This window comes from Corvus kubaryi, unplaced genomic scaffold (genome assembly GCF_017639235.1).
Source record: "Corvus kubaryi isolate FWS band 111438036 unplaced genomic scaffold, C.kubaryi_AGA036_p1.0 split3-73, whole genome shotgun sequence".
NCBI lineage: Eukaryota > Metazoa > Chordata > Aves > Passeriformes > Corvidae > Corvus > Corvus kubaryi.
In genome coordinates, this window is record NW_024582091.1 from 13,532,373 (window position 1) to 13,555,274 (window position 22,902).

Below are 22,902 nucleotides of genomic sequence, written 5' to 3' on the forward strand. Positions count from 1 at the left end.
GATTGTTGCTTGACTGGACAATTGCCTGGGCCGGGGTAAGTGAAGGGACTGGGAAGTTTTGGTGCCATAAGCTCCCTCTGCAATCACAAAGCAGAAGTCTTCGTCATACAGAGTGCCCAGGGTCTGCCATGCCTCGCGGGGGGCGTCTCTTCTCCTTCAAACTGTGAGGAGGTTTGACAACTGGCTTAAACCAGATGCTGGCTCTAAAATAGCCAGTCGAGGTTAGAAACTGCCACTCTGTTGGACCAGTTTCAGACATTTTGTTGACAAAACAGTTTTAAATTAAATATTTTGCTGTCCAAAATGCATCTTGGAAGTTCTTTCAGATAATACTCAGCTGTGGTTGCTGCCATTTTCCTCTGGGTAGTACAGTAATACAAATTTATTCAGTGGCTTCTGAGTAACAAATCTGCTTTTAGGTGTCTTGAACCTGCCAAATGTGGGTATTTGGTGCTTGTTTTGTGACCTGAGGGACTGAATTATATGGCCCAAGGTTGGAGAGTGGTCATTATGCCATCCCTGCCTGCTCAGTGGAGGGGAGGGCTCTGTCCCCTCTGGGAGATGCCCCCTCCACTGTGGGGGCTCCACCCTGAGGAGCTTTGCCAGTCACTGCAGTGATGCACTTACATCTTGAAATGCGTCCTGAGGGAAGTGGAAGTTTTGGGTCTGGAAGTTGCCTGGAGAATTTGCAGGTGTTCGCACTTGAATTCAGACATAAAAGTGGAAGAGGGCCCACAAAATTGATTTTATTGAGTGGAACAGATGGCTTTTCTCAGGGCCCGCTTCCAGAGCAGCGGTTGACACAGACTGGTTGCTGTCTTCGAGTGAATTGCATTACAATAAATATAGAGCAAAATCAGTTGTTTTAGCTCTTACAGTTTTTGACCAGATATTGCAGAAATGTGAATATTTGATGGCATGGAGGCCTATCTTCCTGTACAGCCAAAATACCCAGGGAACTGAGCTGGAGTCCTTGCATGAGGGCACAAAAACAGACTGAGGAGTTGTTCTAAAAATGAAATGTTTCTTGCCTTTAGTCCACAGTTTAGTGGGCTGTAACATGTTCAAGGAGTAAAAGAAGTAAAAGTAAGAGAGTTTAGTGCATTAGCATGTTTTGTACTGTTTCTTTCACAAAAAATTCAGACCTAACCCTTCGGGTTATTTATTGCTGTCACCTCTGACTGAAATCTGAGAGTTTTAAGTAAATATGGGAAAGGATTTCACAACTCACAGGGCTGGAGTCATTAATGTCTATGCAACCTTATATTTTTTTTGACAATTCTGAGCCAGTTATTTTGTTTACATTGTAGAAAGAATTCAGAATGGTGATTAGTGGAAGTAATGAAATAATTTAGTGTGCTTATCTATATAAATATTAGTAACAATTATGAAATATATTCCAGAGAAAATGTATGGGCTTATTATTACCTCAGTAATACAGTATATTTCTTTGCATACTTTGATACTAAAAAATAATAAATTACCTCTAATTCTCTTGATGCATACCCCAAGCATATTTGCAAATTATCACAATTTTAAAGAAGTATTTTTAAAGCTCAGTTTTCTATAAACACAGCATAAGATGATTGCAATCTGAGTTAATTGCTTCCATGTGCTCTGGTTTGTAGTAGCACTACAGCTTTAAAATCTGAAAGCCATTCTCATGCTATTTCATAGCATGAAATGTAACACTGAATTATGGAACACACATTCAGTACTTAAATACAGAACTTTCATTTTAAATAATTTCTTTCTGTGCTAAATTAATATGTTTATCATTTATTACTTTTTAACAAATTATTACATTTAATTCTAAAGATCAGAAAAATGTTGAGCATATTAGTAATCATCCTTCAGCAAAAAACTCATAACTTTTTGATTTAAAAAACCCACTGATTGATACACTGTAAACCTTAAAAATTAGTTTTCCATACCTTAAAAATGTGATAATTATTTTATGATATGTGGAACTCTGTATGTGTAACTTTTTTACATTTTAACTCTTTTTTATAACTTATGACTAAAGGAAAAATTATTCTTTCTACAGCTGTTCATAGGTTTTACAATCAAAGCCAGTTTTAAGTAATTCAATAGAAACTTAATGAGGCTACATTTGTGTTTTTGCCAAATAATGTAATTAATTCATTGCAAAATACATTATTTTATAATATAATTTGTAAAAATACACAAACTTTAAAATTAAGTGCAGGCATCTTCATTTAAAACATTTTACTGTATGTGAATAGTTTGTTAGCTGAAGTTGAAACACAAGTTTAGTTCCAAGTGCTTTATAATCTGATCTCAGTGTACAAAATCTTTGGAGCAGTATAAACATATGTGTAAATGAATTGTTTTAACATATAATTTTTATGATACAATTGCTCTGAATCATGAAACCTCAGACCTAAGATGTTCCATCAGGAAGGCAGAAATACTGGTAACAGTGATATCCAAAAAGCATACAAGAAACAGTTGATGAGGCCAAAGACAACTCACGTGGTGTTCCTGCAAAAACTTGAAGGGGAAAAAAAAAAAGGCAGAAAACCCCACTCCTTAAATCCTGCATTATAATGTGAAAGCTCCATGCTTTTGTTGGACAGCTGAGATGGATGAATTGTATTTTAAGATTGGCTGCTGCTTCAAATACAGTCAAACTTATACTGTTCAGTGTTGCCACAGAAAAAAAGTTATCTGCAGGCCCGAGTTTTGGTGATTAAAACCTGGAAGGCCCCTTGGGTGGCTAGCATTGACTGGTGTTATTACAGAGAAACAAGCATTGCAATTAATTTATTAAATATTCATGTAGAAATAGGATGTATCTGTCCCTTTGCCTAACATAGTTTCAATATTTTTCTTCAAGATGAACTATAAAAGATGTTCAGACTCCTATATTTGAATATGTCTGCAAGTCATGGCTAGATCCAAGATATTAATGATAGGAGAAAAAGAAGACAGATGAAAGTTGCTGAGGACCTGGAGGAGGAATAACCAATTCCACTGGGGCTGCTAATATTTAGTCCCTGCCAATCTGTTGTTTCAATCAAGCAGGAAGCTAATTACATGCAACACTTTGATTCTTTAGCAAAAAAAAAAAGATAAAGCGCTTCTATTTTAAGACCGACCATGTTTTTTTAGTCAAAATACTGTACTGTCAGAAAATGCCAATGTCAAATCTTTTTGCCAGTTTTAGCAGGAGGTTTTTCAGGGAGCAGTAGTTCTGTCTTTCCAGGTGGAATTTCTGACAGACTTGGTGTTCTTGGTTGAAAGTTTGAGTTTCTTCCCTGGACTGTTTTCTGTATTGCATTCGCGTCCATTGGATAAAGTGCTTATGTGGAGAGGCACGGGAGGTGAGAGCTGCCATCCCTGAGATCAGCACCCTGGCCATGGGCACAAGTGCCATACTTGGGCTCCCTTCTTTGCTGTGACTTTTGGGGTGCTGCAAAGTGAATGCCCCTCTTTCCAATTTTACCCCTCTCTGTGGCTATTTATTATTCATTTGAGTACTTAAAAAATTAGACTTCGTTGTTTGTTTATTTTTTATTTGCTTGTGGTAGCTATCTTACTTGGGGATTATGTTCCAAACATCAGATTTTTGCTGGCCTGGCCACCAGCTTACATTAAGAGTACTGTTTGGCTGAGAATAAGAAATACTGATTATAAAAAGCTAACATCGACTATTCTGAGTATTGTAGGTGTCAAGTTCAAGTCTGTGTATGCCTATATCTGAGTCAACCACAATATATATTGATATTGATGGAATTAATGTGATTATATGCTAATAAATATATTAATGGACTTATGCTCTATTCAGTCCTGAAGGGCAGGAGTGAGACAAAATGTCTCTGAAATATGAGTTATAACACCGTATATTGCTATATGTTGAGTCAGAAAATTGTTCCCATTTATTCAGAATGCCTCAGGTAAGCAATTTATCTCCAAAATGTATTGAGAAGGTTTCAGATGCACAAGAAACCTGTAAGTAATACAGAGGAGACAACCCACTGTTACTCAAAAATCAAATTCTGTCATCAATGTTGCATTACCAAAACAATTTTAACAACTTTTCTTTGAGAGGAATCCTACTTGGTTAAACTAAAATTGAGAAATCTACTTTCCTCTGAGACAAAATCCTCTAATTGTTGTGTATTTAATCACTGTCTATATTCAGAATACTAAGAAAAGGATTTCTTATATAAGTAAGCATGATGGGATTATGTGAATAAATGTGGATGTTACCATCTTCACACAAGTTATAAAGAAACTTTTACTGTTCTTTAAGCTAGAAGTTCTGATTTAACTTTGAGTAGGAAGATCTGAACTTAGCCCATTTTCATATGGAGTTTTGAGCTACTGGGGGGAAACATTTGGTTCTAAATACCATATGTAACATTATATCTGGATTTCAATGTTTTGAGAAGCCAACGGGTTTACCCAAATTATAGGAACAACTTCAGAAGTCGCCTAATGAATGGCTTTTTTTTTCTTTAATGTTTGATTACCTGCAGTCTTCATTCACATGTAAAGCTGAATATTATACCAACTTTGAATTCCAGGTAGTTGAGAAACTCGAAAGATCTGAAGGCATTTCACCATCTGTGTACTGACAATATATGTTGTCCTGTATTTTATGTCCATAAAGATTTTACCACCTTTGACAGTGGATAAGGACTGAAAAGAGAGGGAAATATGGATCAATTTTTCAAGTATCATTGTCTCTTTCACTGTTTTTGATGGACACTCTTACGGGGTACTACAGATTTTGTAGTGGTCTAGCTTCTGCAAGAACTCCATTTAATTGTGAATATTTGTCGCATCTCTGCAACTACCTATGTAAGGACACTGCAATGAGGTGGCATAGATTTGAGTTTTTCTTCATAATTACTCAGTTGGGAGTGATCTAAAAGTTGCATCTCTAATCTATGCAGTACAAGCCTTGTTTATAGTCAATAAGGATTAAAATCATCAAAGGATGGTGCATTTCATTTTAGAGTAAATCTTCCTATGAAGAGATTTGAAACTTTTTAGCAGTGCCTGAGAACTAGAGATTCTGTTGATTGTCTCCTAAAATTGTCTCCCTTTCAAGAACATAAATAGCATTACTTGATTTTTAATGGTAACAAACCAATGAATTACACAGAACTGACTGTTTTACCCCTAAGTGAGTCTTTAGTTGGGGGGAAATAAGAAAGAAAGAAGTCTTGAAAACAGCTGTTATAATTTAGAAAAGTTATATAAAATAATTAAGAAGACTTTCAAAAGATGTTTGAATAAAGGAAACCATTGTAGTCAATAAAAAAAACTGCAAAGCAGCAACTTGAATTTCAGCCTGCTGTGGTCACTGTGCTACAGAAAATCTCAGCCATTGATTTGTTTGGTCACTGGGTCTTCTAGGCTGAAGTTGTTTATTAACCACTACAAGCTAAGCTTTTCTTTCTCCATATAATTTGTGGTGATCACTGAAATAAGTGGAAATGCCTTAAAAAATTATATACTGTTCAGAGAAAGATGCTTAAATCTCTATTTTTGTAGAGCATTCAAATATTGATTTTACAATGGATAGGAAACTATGCAGCCAACAAACCCCATAATTTCTGGAGTATCCTTGAATTCATAGAGATACAAACCATGGAAATAATGTTACATGTGAACTTTATTTCATGACTTTTTTTAAGTCAACCACAAAAGAAGACATTTGAGAGCATGTTTCTTGTCTTGATCAAGAAAAAGTACAATGTCAAACACTTAAACTGGCTCTTTAGCAATCTGAACCCATGTCAGCAGTGTCTGCAGGTTTTGTTCTTACAGTTGTTAGCAGGATTGGTTGACTGTGTTTCTACCATCTGACAAGTGAAAAATCTCACCAAAAACAGTGAGAAAAGCCCCATAATAACTTCTGTACCATCTGGATTTTTGTGAATATTGTTTTTCTGTCTTCATAGCTATGAATTCCCTCCTAAAAGCATGAAGTACTAATTTTCTTCTGTTATTGTGCTCTGATAAAAATGTTGTCAGCCTGATGTTTTCAAAACTTAATTTGTCAGTGAATTTGCTGGGCTTTATACAGTGAGTGTAGATTGTGCCAGGCTAACCTAACAGATTAGATCCTGACCTTACAAAATCTTGTCAGTACAAGAACTGCAAGGTATTTGATTTGGGGATTGTAGTATGGTGGGCTCTCAAAAATATTACCAAGTTGTAAAGAGTAGCATTTTTTAAGACTTGGTTGGATCTTAACACTGTTGTAGTTTCTTAGTTACAAACCCCAGAATTTTTAAGTCACAAAGTCCATCTATTATTGATATAGTAAAAATTAGAATCCTATAATGAACCTGCCTGATATTGAGGGTCTCAGAAGCAGAGTTTCTACATGGCTAGGAGCTACTAACTTTTTTTTAGCATAAGCTTATAAATGATTAGTTGGGCAGAAGAGGAAAAGCTGGTGTTATCAGTTACCTTTGGCTCAATTGTGTGTCATGTAGTTGGATAAAAAGAGAGGTGAGTTTGGAGAAGCCCTTATGGTAGAAATAGTAAGGACTGACTTTGTTGTAGAAAATAGTGGTATGGTGAACTAGTTTTTTTAAAAAAGTATTGAAACCAAATGATGTGAGTCAGGAGCTTCTAGGGTCATCAGAAGCTGTGGAGAGCCTGCTCTATGAAAATAGCTTAATGGTGCCTGCCTTCTTCCCACTGTCAAAAGGAAGACTAAATGAATGTAAGTCCTGTTTATAAATTTACTGGAAAAATAAGCAAAGGTAACCAACAGAAAAGTGTTTGCTAAAGTAATACTGGGGAAAAATCATATATGAAGGAATCTGAAATCAATAGCTTGAAATTAGAAAAAGAGTTTCAAGATGACCTGTCATAGAGAAGGAGTGTGGATAAAAAAAGCCAATAACCGCATTACAGCATTATCACCACAGTAGAGTACAATACAGTTAAATATGATCAATTTGTGATAGAAACTGGGGCCCTCTGTGATGGCAGAGACATGACTTCAGTTCTGAGACCTTGCCAAGTGTTGTATTCTTACACTTTCTCAGAAGTTTGGAGAAAAAGCCCCAACTTTAGCTGTGCATGGCCTGGTGGTCTCATTTATTAAGAGGAAATCAGATGTATGGGCTGGTGGGTACAGGAAATTCCATGACTGGATAATTGTTATTTAAAAATGTTTTGATTTTGTGGTTGTCCAGCTGGAAGAGAACATCAGTGTCAGTGCACCTAAACCCTGACTTCTGACATCAGTAGTGGCTTTAGGTAACAGGAAATCTGATTCAAGCAATGGTGAGTTTGGCCACTAGCAAAGGAAATGGACCTAAATAAAAGCTCAGACTTTCACAGAATTCTACATTTTGGTTTCTCCCTTTATGCTTCCTGTTGCATGTCATGTATCACAGTCTCTGTGATTGCAAGAGGCTAGAGTTTATGCTGCTGTACAATTACAGTACTGGATACTGGATAAAATAAGAAGCCCAATGTGCTTCAAGAATTATGCTAAATATTGAAAAAAAGAATCTGATATAGGGAACACTAATTCTCAAACAATCCTGCCTTAATATAATACTGGTGGGGTTTTTTTTTTTCAGGGCAGATGTAAAGTAGGATCGCTGTTTAATAATTAGCTTCATAAAATCAATCCTTGTAAATAGTAAATCAATGTCCATTTGTGCTATAGTTCTATTTTATATTTATGATATTGTGGTTTTATATATTATCCTATTGAATGCCATTTCTTAGAGATATCTAGTCCTGTAGAGTCCTGATGGATTGAGATCTGCAAAAATTTTAGTTAGTGAATAAACTGAGAATTTCTCTCAAATATTTACATGAGGTTAGCATTTTTTTTTAAATACTGTTTAGTAGACACAGGGGGAAAAGAAAATCTCAGTTTAAACTGCATTGCAGTTTTATTTTTGGAGGTATTTTTACATTTCACTCATGGCAATTGTATGTTGAGTGCTAACAAACTGAAAAGAAAATTATGAGAGGCGCTTCACAGTAACTAAGGCAGCTGTGTAGGTATTCTACTTTGTTTCTTCATTAAGAAATTTCACTGTACAATTGATAACATTGGTGGAAGACAGTTTAGGTTATGTAAAAGATTTATAGTTTTTACTTTAAAGCAGTAAGTTCATTAGTAGAGTGAAAATTAAAATTGTGTAAATGCTTTAGTATAAAAGTAAAGTTCACATAACCATTTTAAGTATGAAATTTATCTAAACAATCAGTTCTAAAATATAGACCAAGTTAAATACTTGGGCTTAATCCAGTGAAAACTTCAGTGAGACTCCTAAAATATACATTTGACATCTACTGTTATGTTTCTCTCTTGTGTAAAAATAATTAATTCTGTTATCTGTGTTTCTGTGTGTAATATTGCTGGATATGTCACAGATCCCACGCATTTGTTTTTATACATGCATTTCATTGACTCTTCAAAATCAGGGCAATAATTTTGAACTGTTTGTTCTGGCATAAAAGAAACTCAAAATTTCATAGCCTCTGAAATATGTCTTCATTTTTGGACCAGTTTTTAAATTAAGAGATGTAATTCTAACTATTTATGGTCTTATTAAACATTTTAAAATAAAAGTGTTTCATTTGCAGCCCATTTCTTGGTCTCTTGTAACAGAGTTGCATTGACTATTTATAGCTGCAAAAATTAATGAAGTATTAATTTCTTACTTTCTTAGAGGTCTTGTTTTCATTTTTTTTTAGCAATTTTTCATTACACTGGAATATCAATGTACCCTGCTTGAATAGTAATTTAGGAAATGAAGTGTAGAATGATCAAAACTATAAAAAATTGCACCTCTCTAGGAAAGAAGAAAATCTAATTACTGTAAGAAATTTGGTAAAATAATTATTTCATGCTTTTTAGGTTAGCCTGTACCCCAAAGCTCAGTCTCCAACATAATTAATTTAATGTTTCTGAGTATTTTTTTGCATAAACCTTTATGTTAAAACCTCATTACATTTTTCTCCAACTTTTTACACTTTTTCTGAAGAATAAAAATTACCTCTGTATTCTCACCAGTCAGCTTTCTTAACTGTTAATTTTGCCTTTATATGAGAGAATATTTATTATTCACTTGAAGCCTTTCACTAAATTCTTCTACCTGAGGGCTTGAACCATCAAGCAGGTTCTGATAAAATAAAATTTATAAGTAAAATGACGTCTTGGTTTAAAGAATGCACTATAAAATTCCTTATATCTTTGTGTCAAGTAATCTAATAATCCTATCTACTCTAAGCCTGTTTTGCAAAGGTGACCATGTAAAAATTTCTGGAAAGATACTAGGTAAGTCCCAGCCTTTTCATGAGAGGACAGGGTAGTTCCTTTGTACTTGTCTCTCCCTGGCTGCCTGGCCAAGCTGTGGGTTTGCCCTGGAGAAGGATTTGGTGACAGTCACAGTGACAGCATCATTCTCACTGTGCTGTCCCAAAATGCAAATGCTTTGACATAAGAAGGGAAATGTGCTGGTTTAAATTGTTTTGTAACAGCAGCTGAAATTGCATTTCCTTTGAAGTTCATTAGTGTGTGTGTGTGTTGAGCAAAGTACTTCTATGCGAATTTTACTGTGCCGGATATGTAGACTGACAAGGCTGTCTTTGCAAGAATCTCTCAGCTGCCTCAACAGCTGTAAAAATAAAAATACCACTCACTGACTCTTAAAACTCTTAGCAGCAAATCCTTCCAGTCACTTTTGTCATGCTTAACCAGAAGATGTTTTTACAAAATACTTAAATAAGTAATTAGAATGGTAGGTGATAAATGATGATTGAAAAGTATAAAGTCTGATTATACTGGTAGCATATTTCTAACTTTGTTAATAAAAGGGAGGAAGTAATTAGAAGTAGGTTAATCTTTACTGAAAAGCTTAACAAGTGTTTTTTTGTGCAGCACAACTGCTCATTCATGCAGAAAAATGACCTGTGATCTGCAAACATTTTCACGTAAGAATAATTTTATGCAGGCACTTTCGCTCCATTGATTTCCCTTGGATTATTCAGCCATGTTATCGTACATGTAGCAGTTTGTAGGATCATTTACTGAACAGATGAGTCAGTAATGCCAAGCAGCTAAATAAAGCAAGTTCAAATACTCATGGGCCTGGGAAATCATTCTAGCTCTGGGGCTTTGGGCATGGTTTTAGAAAATATGTGGGTCCTGGTGCAAATGTTTGTAATTGCCACTTAAGAAAGTGCACAGGAAACTTGGAATATCCCAGAGAATAACATAACGTGTAGTGAATTTGCTGTAAGGTGGTTTGCTGCTGTACAGAAGAACAACTTCTAACATATAGCATATGCAATTTAGGAAAGACCTTAGATTGTTTCAGCTGTGATGTAGCAGTAATTGCCTAGGAAAAATAGTATTTCTAGTATTTGTAGCATAAAGGTGAGAAGTGATCATCTAGTGGATTGCAATTAATTATCAAAAACCTGACTTGCCAAAAGACATTTTTTTTGTTCACTTAAATTAGCCTATTCCATAACCTGAAAATTCATGCTACATCCTGTTGAGTGTATCTGTCTTGTGCCATTTATTTTATGGAGAAGAACTGTGCTGGCTGCTCATACCACAGACAATGCAAATTATGCATTTACTGGGAAGAACTTAGTTCCTGTCTGTGTTCTTCTGAATTGACTATATTTCCTAGATTCTACCAGAGGCAGTTTAAATGGTGTAAAGTTTTTATACAAAGTCTTTGCCTTTTTGCATAAAATGTAGGATAGCTTGTGAAGAAATAAAAATTACTTTTTATTAATTTTCCTCCTTGTTGAAAAGATAATCTATCTGACATAAATAAAGTTTTGGGTTTGTTTGGTTAGTGGGTTTTTTTTTGTTTTGTATTGTAAATGCCTTGGGAATGTGGTGCTGATTTCTTCGTGCAGTTCTGCCACCAAGACAATTAAGCCACTGACCAAGGCTCTAATTCCAACAGCTTCAAGTTAATGCTCTTGCTGTGTATGTTTGTTGGAGTGGTTCTGTTGTTAACTTGATAGGGAAAATTTGGCAGACCATAGCAGTCATGTATTGGGTTATTAAAGATTGTTCTATTCATTTTCGAAGCTGGCTGAAATGAAATTTGAAGGCATTCTTCAAGCCTGTGTATGAATTGTTCATTTTATGTTATAATACTTTACCTTTTCTATAGTAAATTTGACTTATTCTGTAAGTACTGTTTCAGGTGATTTATTACAGCAAAGACAATATTTGCAATTAATTGCTTTTTAATGGTAACAACACAATGAATTCCACAGAACAGACTTCTCCACCCCCCCCAAATTCTTCTTTATTTTATAATTACAGAAGTATTTTGTAAGTAAAAATATGATCTCTCTTTGCAATCGTAAGATAAATAATTTTAGCAGTGAACTATTTTTCTGTATTTGACAAGGTATTAATTACATAAATTCAAAGAATTGGTGACAAAATGGATCATTACTAGTCTGTGCTAAGTTATAAATAGGTAGTCTTAAAGTGATTTGGAAAGGAGAAAAACCTTTGATAGGAGTTAAAAGTTTACAACATATAACTGCAGAGGTCTCTGAGGAAAAATTGTGTCACTGTTGTAACTATCAGGAAAAGATTTATAAAAATATTTTAAGACAAGAGTGGCTAAGCTTTTGGAAAAAAAAAAAGTTCCTCTAAAGAAAGAAAATATATATCTCTCTTTACACATATCTCAACTTGAAAATATCTTGTGGGTGTATTGTATAGTACTTATGTAGCACATAGAAGCGACTGTTCTTAGGAATGTGACATATATATGTTGTCAAAGCAAATTATGTTTAAAATGTGTAGCATTTGGTGCTTGCAGCTGTAAAGGAAAGTACTGTACTATAATTGAGAATCATATGAAAACTGCAGATGCTTGACTTTTCTGTTATTGCAAGTAAATTTTTCAAATTAGACATTATTTTTGAGCAGAAACCAAAGAAAAAGACCTTTAATCTTTATTTAGTGTCAGCTTTATTGCATGAAATCCACGTTTTCTAAAATGGGGCTTGATTGACAACCTCTTTGGAAAGCTTCTTTTGAAAATCCATCTAAGCTAAGAGTTAAAAAATATGTTTTATTGTAAATGAGATTGTTGTGTTCATTATTAACCTATAGTAGGTTTCATTTTATTTTTACAATAGGTAATTTACAGTTGCAAATCCATGTGGGGAAGTAATAGATAATATACATGTAACAATCATCAACAAAGTGATCTGAAATAAATTTTCTTAACTGCTTAAACCCCATATTTTAGTTTATGGCAACAACATAAATAAATCTGAATAAAAATCCAGAATAGAAAGTGAAACTGATGCAATAAGTTTTCCCTCTGAAAGAAGTTCTTCAATTATGTATGTGGTTTTTAAAATTTTATAATCTGTAAATGAGATGGCAAAATTCAGAGTTCTAGTCAGCAGAACTGACCACAATTTAATTAAACTTTTGCAACCTGTCACATGAATTCCTGAGTCTAAATTTTGTAGTTATTGTCAGCAAAAATGTGAGTACTCTTGCATGAAGAATGTTCCTACGGTTTGTCTTGTGTAACGGACTTTATGTTTAGTCTTCTTTTTATTAGAATAGCTATAATACCAAAATAAGTATCAAAATTTCTGTCCAACTCTTTGTTTTTTTATTAGTCTTTAATATAGACTTTTTGTTTATTATCCTTCAGAAATTAAATTCCTATACTGAAAAAGGAGTTGTAAAATCAGTGGTCTCATATAGTAGTCATCTGACATTTTAGGAGCTGTTGATATTTTGGGGTACTGCAAAATGTGATCAATTATAATACCTTTATACACTACTGCAAAATAAAAATAGTGTGGGAGAGACCCCGAGGATGTTGCAGAAATAATTTATTTTTAAAGGAAAGCTTTCTCACTTAGGAAGTATTCTACACACCAGTAGAAATGAAAACTAAAAAAAAAAAAAAGAAAAGAAAAAAAATCCTGTTTAGTGATTTTAATCCATGCCAGCTAGAGGGGAAAAATGAAATAGATCAAAAAAATATGGAAGTAAAGAAAGACTATAATAGGGGGAAAGACTGAGTTTGAATTTGTCCGATTTGCTAGCTATGCATAAATAGTCTCATTTAATTACCTGATCGTGCTTACCAAAGTGTTTGCATTTGAAGGTTTGTTTACTATGACTGTGGAATTGTAGAGATTCCCTTCAGAGGAAGGACAGGCTGGAGCAAAAAGCTCTTTTAACTATTTTGTTCTTGTCCAGATGCCTAAAAGCACTTCCTCCAAATGGCTGATGAGATTGCTTTATTTTTCCATACATTCCAGATGGATGAGTAATGTTTTCTTTCAGTAATGTCCAATAATGGACTTGTTTTCTTATTTTATCGTTTTTGTACAACTGAATATCTCTATAAATGTCTGCAGTTCTCACTCAAACTTATAAGAGTTTTTCAATCAGAACCTTTATTTAGCAATGCGTACCTGAATCTCTGATAAAAGTAAAATATACTTTTAAATAAAGGTAAAATAAACTTGGAAAGTTTTCTGTATTAGCATATTAGGATATTGTAATCTGGGAAAATACACTGACTGTTCCAAGTACTGGGGGATCCATTTCTCATACAATTATGCAACATCCAGCAAGTCCTTGGTTTTAGCTCCTATTCTAAAAATCAAGGCATGTGACTGTTTTCAAGTGTTGTGTGTGTGATGCTTTTGACTGATTGCTGTGAATTTCAAGAACAGATTTTTACTGTGATCTGTGCTCTTGTTTTGAAAAATCTTAGTGTGTATTAAGCATCACATGTTGAGATAGAATTATGTGATCAATTATAATGCCTTTATATACTAGTATAATAATGTATTTTCCAGGAAGCTTTAAGTGAAAATCAGGCAAATGAAGGAAAATTGGCAAAGGTCATATTGAATAACTGAGGCCAGAATTTGGCCTCTGCAGTTAGGAAGCAGAGCAAGAAGAACAGCAATTTAATGTTTTGTTTGATTTTTTTACATTAAGAAAAACTTAGATATATTAAACTAGTAACTATATCCGTTGCTTTTGTAAACACTTATTTTTCTAACAAAACAATAATTTTTTATTTTAATCAAGTTTTGGAAGTCATGGATATCCTGCTAAATGAGTGACTTTTTCATACAGATTTTCAAAACTGAGTCTAAAACACTTTATACTGAATCAGAAATTCCATGCCTGCTACTTTACTTCCAAAACCATTTACCTTTAAAGTTTTTTTCTAAGGTCTTTCCTTGAAAGATATCAGTTTGTTTAAATGGTCTGTCTCCTAGATAGTGGTCTGTGCTGGGTACTTGAAAACAGCAGTGCAGGACTGGGAACCTGTGGGTCTAGAATGTACTTGCCTGTTTTCGTGTAATGCAACCTGACAGGTGGATTGGGCGATCAGTTTTGGGATGCTCCAAAAACTATTGCCTTGTCTTACTGGTCAGTTACAACATGGGAATCAAGGTCTCTTCAGTATCAAAATTACCCTTGCCAGCAGGTTGGAGCAGGACATCATGATCTACCTCATGGACATATAAAGGATTTATTACACTCTACTTCCCAGGATTTTGTACTAATGTGAAACTTTTGCTTTACAAAGAAAAGAGTGCCTGGAAATGGATCTCAAAAATATTTGTATTGTTTGCATATATATTTTACCTCAGACCTACTCAGACTGTGAAGTTTTCTAAGTTAATTAATTCACTATTAAGTGTAATTGATACTGTGTGCAATCACACAACTTCTTGGACTTTTTACTTCCATTCATTGTCCAGAAAAAAACACTTCACAATGCTGGAGTGAAAGGTTGTGATCTCTGTGTGTTTCCAGTACCTTCTATACTGCCAAATATTGTGATGTGTAGAAGGCACAGTAAGTAGAGTTAGGCTGACATGGACTGCAAGGCAACGTGCATTCAGAACAGTTCATCAGTCTGAGAAAATACTTAATCCTCTTTTGTAGAGAAGCATAGCTTTTTAACTATTTTCCTCATGGGCCTGGCAGAAAAGGACCAGTAGATAATACTTCATCTTCCATTTTGCTGAGCCAAGTACAGGGGAACTTGGCCAGGATGTCTCAGTTGCTGCACTCCATAAAGGAGAGACCAGGAGGAGACACATTTTATCACTTCATTTGTCTGCTTTGGAAAGCAAATACGTATGCTAAAAATATGTGGAGAAAGGGAGCTGATAATTAGCATCAACATCAGTTTGGTCTGGCTGTTATTTCTACATCTACTTCTTGCTGATTTTTGTGGTCCATGCCATCATTCTGGTGCTTGAGAGTAAGAACATTGAAACTCCACTATTTATTTGGTTATTAAGGCTGGTAGTGCTACATATTTACAGGTTACTTTCAAATTAATGTGGTATGTGTAATATTTTGTGCCATTTTAGGTCAAGTAATGAAACTCTCACAGTTGTTACCAAATCTGATCTCCAAGTAGAACACAAGTTGTGGGGTTTTGGGTAGAACATGGATTTGACTCAAAGGCTGGAGATATGCAAATCCACTTAATTGTCATAGCTGCTTAATGCTTAGACAGAGCCTTAATAATCTAAGAGTTCAAAGAAGTTTGAATATGATGTTCTTGTATCCAAAAAACCATATGCACTCTTCGATGATATAATTTTTCTATATGTTTAAAAGTGGTACAGGAAAAAGACTCTTACTCCTTTGTTCCTAAAATATTTGTTTCTTGGCAGCAGTTGTCTGGATGTACAGCAGATGTACTAAATATAACCTGCCTATGATTTAATGCAGCACACATGTAGAGAATGAAAATAACATTAATAAAAGTTGTTATTTTAATAAGGACCTTTGGACAAAAGGAAGCACTATTCTGGTTATGACTACTTATTCAGTGATATAAATAGAAGTTTTGAGTTTCCAGGACTGTGAGTCTGGCAGAGGTCATTTGACTTCAATTTGTGATGCAAGGCTCCTGAAAATAATGTCCTCACTAACATTTATTCTGTATTTCTGTTAACAGGAGGAATGCTTTTTGAATTTAGAAGCTCCTATTTCAAGAGTATGTGGCTATGACACTCCCTTCCCTCACATCTTTGAGCCTTTCTACATCCCAGACAAATGGAAATGCTACGATGCTCTTAGAAAAATGATTAACTACTGAGCAGTAGTACAGGTGAGAAATAGCATCTTACACTGACAGATTACCTGTAAGGATTCTGACAGGATGACTGCGAGGTTTGGGGCTATAGTACTACTCATTTATTTAGTTTATTTACAACTAGTTTATTTAGTTATTTATAACAAGAATTGCTTCTTATGGCTTTGGGCCTTCAGTCTTAAAGGCATCTGAATATTTTTGAGTACTGCAATCGAAGTCAGTGTTTAAAATTAATTACCTTGCTTAATCAATCTGAAAATTAAATGTCTTGAATCCTGAGAAGTAAAAAGAGTATAAAGTGAAGGGTGAAAGGAATACTCATGCAGAGAATATATTTTCATCTCTATTAGAATACTCAAGAGTTACTTCATAGGCAAACCACAGTGTTAAATTTTATAATTTTTCACTCCTCAGGGTGGCCTGTAGTCCTGCAAGGTACTAATAACACCCAATTTACCCTGAATATTTGCTCTGTATTGTAACCATACACAAATCATTGAAAATACGTGAAGCATCTGCAGTGTCTTACAGTCCTGTTGAAGTACTAATATTCAATATATTAATTCTAAAAATAATCTTTCTTTTTGGTGTTCAGTGTAATTTGATCATGCTTGAAGATTTCTGTTTGCAGAGTACCAAGACTGTGAAGTAATATATATTTCTGTGTCTGTTTTTCACAGTCTGTAATGTCTTTTGTTTCATTATAATATTGTACTAAGTGGCATTTGACTGCAGGGTGGCTGACCAGGATTTAGGATTGTGCATGGCTGTGGGAGAAGTTCTGGTGTTTAATGACCAAAGTTTAACAGTTTAGAAAATGTGTTAACACAATGTATTCTCTGCTTCCTTTAATTGAACAAAGTAACCTAGTTTTTGAGATACAGTCTTGATGGATCTTGTACGTGGGAAATAAAAAGAAAAGAAGGAAACAACAGGCCTGTTTTCCTTTGGAACTGGGAGATTCTGTGGGCAGGCAGGGGATTTTTAGCTGTTGACACCAAAGACGGGAGGGCCAAGGTGGGCCCTATATTAGGGGCACTATCTTCTGTCCATTTTACCTCTTCATTAAACTGTGAATTTATATTAGAGCCATGGATAGAAGGTTGCCAATACCATAGTGTTAATTTCCTTTATATGCATAGTTACTTTCAGGAGACTTTTTGGCACTCTGTTTCCCTCAATAGCTGATAGCGGAGCGCCTTTATGAGACATGGGATTGCTACCAGTGAGGCAGTGTCTCCAAAATACAATGTAATTCTACTTTGCTCAAAAATCACTTGTTACTGACATATCAGAGCATTTCATAGAATCATAGAATATGCTGAATTGGAAGGGAGCCGTCAGGATCATTGAGTCCAGCTCCTGGCCCTGTGGAAGACAACCCAAGGATCACATCATATGCCTGAGAGTGTTGTCCAAATGCCTCTTGAACTCTGTCAGGCTTGCTGCAGTGATCACTTCTCTAAGGAGCCTGTTCCAGTGCCCAGCCACCCTCTGGGTGAAAAATCTTTCCCTGATATCCAACCTAAGCCTCCCTTGACTCAGCTTCATGCTGTTTTCTTGAGTCCTGCCTTATCATGAGAGTGAAGAGATCAGTGCCTGTCCCTCCTCTTCCCCTCATGAGGAAGTTGTAACTGCAGTGAGATCTCCCCTCAGTCTCCTCCAGGCTGAACAGACTGAGTGCCCTCAGCCACTCCTCATACGCTTCCCCTCAAGGCCCTTCACCATCTTTTTTGCCGTCCTTTGGACACTCTCTAACAGTTTAATGTCTTTCTTACACTGTGGTGCCCAAAACTGCCCCCAGCACTCAAGACAAGGCCTCACCAGTCCAGGCAGAGCGGGACAATTCCCTCCCTTGACTGGCTGGTGATGCAGTTCTTAATGCACCTCATTTCCTTGGAATTAAAACTAAAGCTGTTTTCTGACCTGTTTTCTTTTTTTGTAGGGTATATAGTCAGTGCTCTCTTTTTTATTACAGTTTTCTTTTATCTGGGTTGAAGTAAACTCATTAAAGACTTATTTTCTTTTTTTGTTTGGCACCTCTGTAACAAAATCATAGAATCTTTCCTAAAGAGAATGACTTGGTTGTATCTGTTCCTTGAGGCAAGTTACTGGGTCATGCTCGGTACCTTCTGATCTGTTACTTTTCAAAGGAAACCAAAGGACCAAATATTGTTACCTCTGTAAGAAAAGGGATACAAACTGAGGACATTTGGTGGTTCAGAGACTTAGTTAACCCTCTGTTCCTCTAGAGGATGGTAAACTGAGGGAGATACAAGCTGAAAAAATGGATTCTGAGATTGCATCGAATTTGTGCATAATCTGGTTTCCACACTGGAAGTCCACACTAAACCTGGTCTAAAACATGGAAAAGTCATCTGCATTTATATTTCTCTTGTGGTCTGGAACACACACAAATATCAGAGGAAGTTATTGGTCAGCTGAAAATGTGGACTTAGCATGTCAAGGAGCAGGTTTGTTAGGGCTTGTCTGAAAAACAGTGTCAAGACACAGAAAACTCTGCTTTCTGCTTTGTCTAACAAAACGTCCAGATGTTTGGGCCCATAGCACCACATCTTTCAGTTGGTGTGACTAGATATTAGTGTCACAAAATAAGCTGCTCAACGTTTTTCTGTGTTTTTCTACGAGAGAACATTAATGTGCCTTGTAAGGCACATTTCAGGGGAGTATTCCCTTATTTTTCTGTGTGCTACACACTGGTCTTACATACTTGAGTTGCAGTACTTACATATTGCAGCTGCAGTCAGTTGCAATAGATCTCCATTCTCCTGTCAACTCCACAGAGTTGGCCTGTAAGGTAGCCCGCTTTTGTTTCTGAGAAGTGTAAGGATTGCTTTACATTTGCTTCTTTTTGTACTCGTTGTAACAATTATTACTTGCCATTGGTACGGAGTGATGAGGTTATGTGTTCCAAATCATCTCATGTGTAGTTCTAAGAAGTGGTTTACAGTTCATGTGGATTTGAGCACAGTCAGTCCTTCTGGGTGTTAGAGAAGTTGGGCCCCTTCTTGTCCTACTGCTGGAGAGACAGAGGAGGTAGGAGTTCCCCGTAGTGAAGAGGGATGTAGGGTTGGCTTTTGAGTTACAGAAATGGTCAAGCTGGTGTTGTGGTTTAACCCCAGCTGGCAACTCAGCCGCACACAGCCACTCTCATTTCCCCCCACTGGGACATGGGAGAGAGAACTGGAAGAGTAAAAAAAGCCTGGATGCTGTGGTTAATAATTTCTAAAGCTTAGCAATATTATCTTAATGTACATTTAGTTTTATTCAACCTGTGTTGACAGCATCTCACACACAGGTAGTTGCTTATCTTGAGATTGTCAGTACAGATGAATTTCCTGCTCAAAGACGGTGTTTGTTAATGTGTCCTGTATACCTCACCAATGAGACAGGCAAGAGCAAAGTCTTAATCTTTCAGCAGCTTCTCAGTTATTAAAATTTTTAGCCATGTTAGCTATAAGAGAAATAGCTTCCAGGTAGGCAGCTGTGTTCCAGATAACTCTCTGTAGTTGGAAAACAGATAAAAATAAAAAAAGCAGTGAGATTAGGATGGATATACATTTCCTGGGTAAATGGAACAGTGTCTGGCTGTTTGTTTTGGGAGGGGAAAAAAACCCTAAAAGAAGAAACAGAAGATAGCCACGAAACCAAAGAAAACAAAGAAAACCAAAGAAAATTTTATAAAATATACTCTTATTCACAAATACGTTGAGGGCTGACTGTAGCATAGAAGTGGGATATAGTTAAGTGCTTTTCTGTTATCTTTTGCAACTTTTACTACCACATTTGCTTATTTGGTTTTCTTTCAAATTCTGAGTTTTAAAGCTGCTCCTTGCTAGGTTACAGTTTACCTCTGTGTGAGTGTGTGTGTTTATGGAGAGCCATTGCTACTGTTACAAACTTAGTCTCTAAAAATGCAAAGTTATCACACTGAACTTCATTGTGGAACTATTTTATGAGAGGTTTAATCTTGGTGCTTAAAGGTTTGGTGATGTTAGGGGATCTTGAGGGGTTGATTAAAGCTTATTTTTCTTTCCAAGCATGCATTTGGAATTGGTTGTGCTGAGAAACAGGAAGGGAGCTGGTAGGTACTTTAGTTAGTAATTGTGTCTTCCTTGCACTCCTGGCTATTTGGCACGGCTTCATACAGGTTAACTTGAGCACAGGAAAACTGTAATTCCTCTCCCTGTTTGGTAAGTAAGATATGAGAGACCGTGCAAGATCTTTTTAACCTGAGACTAACAACCAGTTTTTTTCAAGACATAAATCACAAATGTGGCAGGCTAGACTGCCTGCTTAATAATGTGCTCACTGTAACCCACTAGAACAAACAACCTCCAGAGGCTTGAGTAGGACACAACATTCCTGGTTTATAATCTTTTCCTGCTGGATGACTAAAATCATGCAAGTGGCCAGTGAATCATGTCTTATTTACAACCAGTGAGTAGCCCACATATAAGATACCACTCTACTAGAGCAATGAGTTATGCTGTTAGTATGGCTGCTGCAAGTCTACACTTGGATTCAGATCTTGCTGAGAATTCATGCAAGATCAATAATGAAATTATCTTTAAAAAAAATCCCTCTAAACAGGAAAGGTGTTGACTGTAGTTTCTTTACAAGACCCCTCTTCTCTGTAATACTAGAATGATAGTATATCTAGTAGAAAAAATACAAAACATTTGCTTAACATTCTAGAGTAGGAGGGAAGATAGTTCATCAAAAAATTTTTTGCGTAAATGGCAACAATTAGTGGTGTGTTGACTCTAGGTATCATTTGCAGCATTTCTATTTTCTGTGTGTCTACCCTGGCAGCTTTAAAGATGTAATATAGTATTTGATACAAAATGAGCAAGTAATTGGTGGTAATTTGTTTTAGTTCATACATCTTGAAGTTAAAACATTATGAATTTAAGAAATAAGGTTACCCTGGAGTGTGCTGTCTGTTTAATGTGCAGATGTTAGTTTTGGTGTTCAGATTTTTAATTTATTTTGTCATCTTTTTCTGCAGAGAAGAGAAGAACAACAGGGAAATACAGAAGCTGCCTTCAAAACTCTTGACGCTTTAATCAGATCTTTTGGGTTTGGAATTTACATAGCAGACTTTTCTTTTAACTCAGCTATCCTTAATATTCATCTTGGCTGTTCTTCAGCAAGTTCAAATTTTCCTTAAGTATGAAATCAGTGATGGGCAGGTGATTGTTACAGTAAGTAGTTTCAGATGTATTTAAAAATATTCCAGATGTTGTATGAATATTGCACATTGCCATGCTTCACTGAGTTACATCTAGACTTTGCTGTGTATATATTAGAAGCAGAATTTTATTCAATAAAACATATTATGCTCATGTTGTCTCTTAGTTTTTCTATTGTTTTGGAAAAGCCCAAAGAAGTTATTTGAATGTGACTGTATTTTCAACAAAATAAACCTTAGACAGCCAGACCAACTTGTGTGATAGAGACCTGCTTTAACTGGTGGCATTAGTGTTTCACTTGAATGGCTTCATGCAAAATAGTGCCCAATACTGATTTCATTTTCTGCAAAAGGAAGTCCATTTTTCTTGAGAAGGGAGGAGGCGTTTTTTTGCTTTGTTACTGTAAGTGAGAGGCTTAATTGGTACATCTTTCCTGTGATATCCTTCCCTTTAGAAATGGAATGCGTCTGCTACTAAGCAGTTATGCAAAAAGCAGTTCCTCATCTTTTTGCCTGCTTTTCTCGGTACAAATCAGTCTCATGCTGCATTGCTTCTTTTCATATGGGGGAAGGAGTGGGGGGGTTGAGGAGATGGATGCCAGATAATCACATTTCTGTGATTATTCAGGGGGGTCTTTCCGAGAGAAAGAAGAATACCTTTGTACACAAACCTGCTCAGGACAATCCTCAAAGTGACAGCTGAAACACACCAGGGAGGAAGCTGAGGAGGATAACTTCACTGTGAATATCAGTGGATCTATGGAAAGTGCTAAATTGTTACCTTTTCAGGTCCTACCATTTTGTGTAAGATTCTGTGTTCATAGTTTGTGCATTCCCTAAAGAATCCCACAACTGATAATGAAGGTAGTTCTTCATGTGTCCGATCAAAATGAGGTTGTTGTCAAATCTTGTAAGTCTCCTGTAAATGTGATGTATAGAACTTGTTAATTGTTTGAAATAAGATAGATGCATTACATATTTTATATTTTTTTGCGCTGGATGGAAGCTATTTTGGTCATATGAAGAAAACTGGTTTTAAAAATTATTTCTGTCTTTGTAGAACATCAACAGATATTTTAGTAACTGTCTCCTAAAAATGTACTGTTACTGTATTCCAAAGCATATAAAATAGATGCAATTACAGTACTGCCTTAGTAAAATGTACTTTGGTAATTAATAGCCTTAATAAAATGTACTTTGTATTTGCAGTTTTCATAGATAAAATGGTTTCTAATTTAGTGCAAAGCTTAAGTTCAAGTTGCCTGTATTGAAAATTGGAATAATATGTTTCTTAATAAACATGTAGAAAATATTTGCTCTTAATGTGGACTGCTACAATCTGGTTGAGGGGCAGGTTTTGTATTTTCGGTGACTGGTGTTGTATCAGTTTTAATAGTATAAAAAATTGTTCCTTTCTCCTCTGTTTTGGGTAATAGAGTATTTTTCCCTGGCAGAGATGGATGATGTTCTAAAATCGGTGCTGCTCCCAAAAGCCTGCCTAGATGGCAGTATTCACTCACATAACCTGTGCTCAAGGATGGAGGCTGTTTCAAGTGTGTGTTATGG

The 22,902-nt window shown here is 35.7% G+C and overlaps 1 protein-coding gene across 2 annotated transcripts in view; it reads left to right on the forward strand.

Moving 5' to 3' along the window:
- Positions 1-21,490, forward strand: part of BCKDHB (branched chain keto acid dehydrogenase E1 subunit beta) — a 116,563-nt gene extending 95,073 nt beyond the window's left edge. For both annotated transcript variants that reach the window (XM_042016692.1, XM_042016693.1), the window contains 2 exons: positions 15,984-16,136; positions 21,154-21,490. In XM_042016692.1, coding sequence (XP_041872626.1) covers positions 15,984-16,124 — 141 coding nt within the window. In that variant the 3' untranslated portion in view covers positions 16,125-16,136; positions 21,154-21,490. The remainder of the gene's footprint in view (positions 1-15,983; positions 16,137-21,153) is intronic.
- The last annotated feature ends 1,412 nt before the right edge of the window (positions 21,491-22,902 follow it).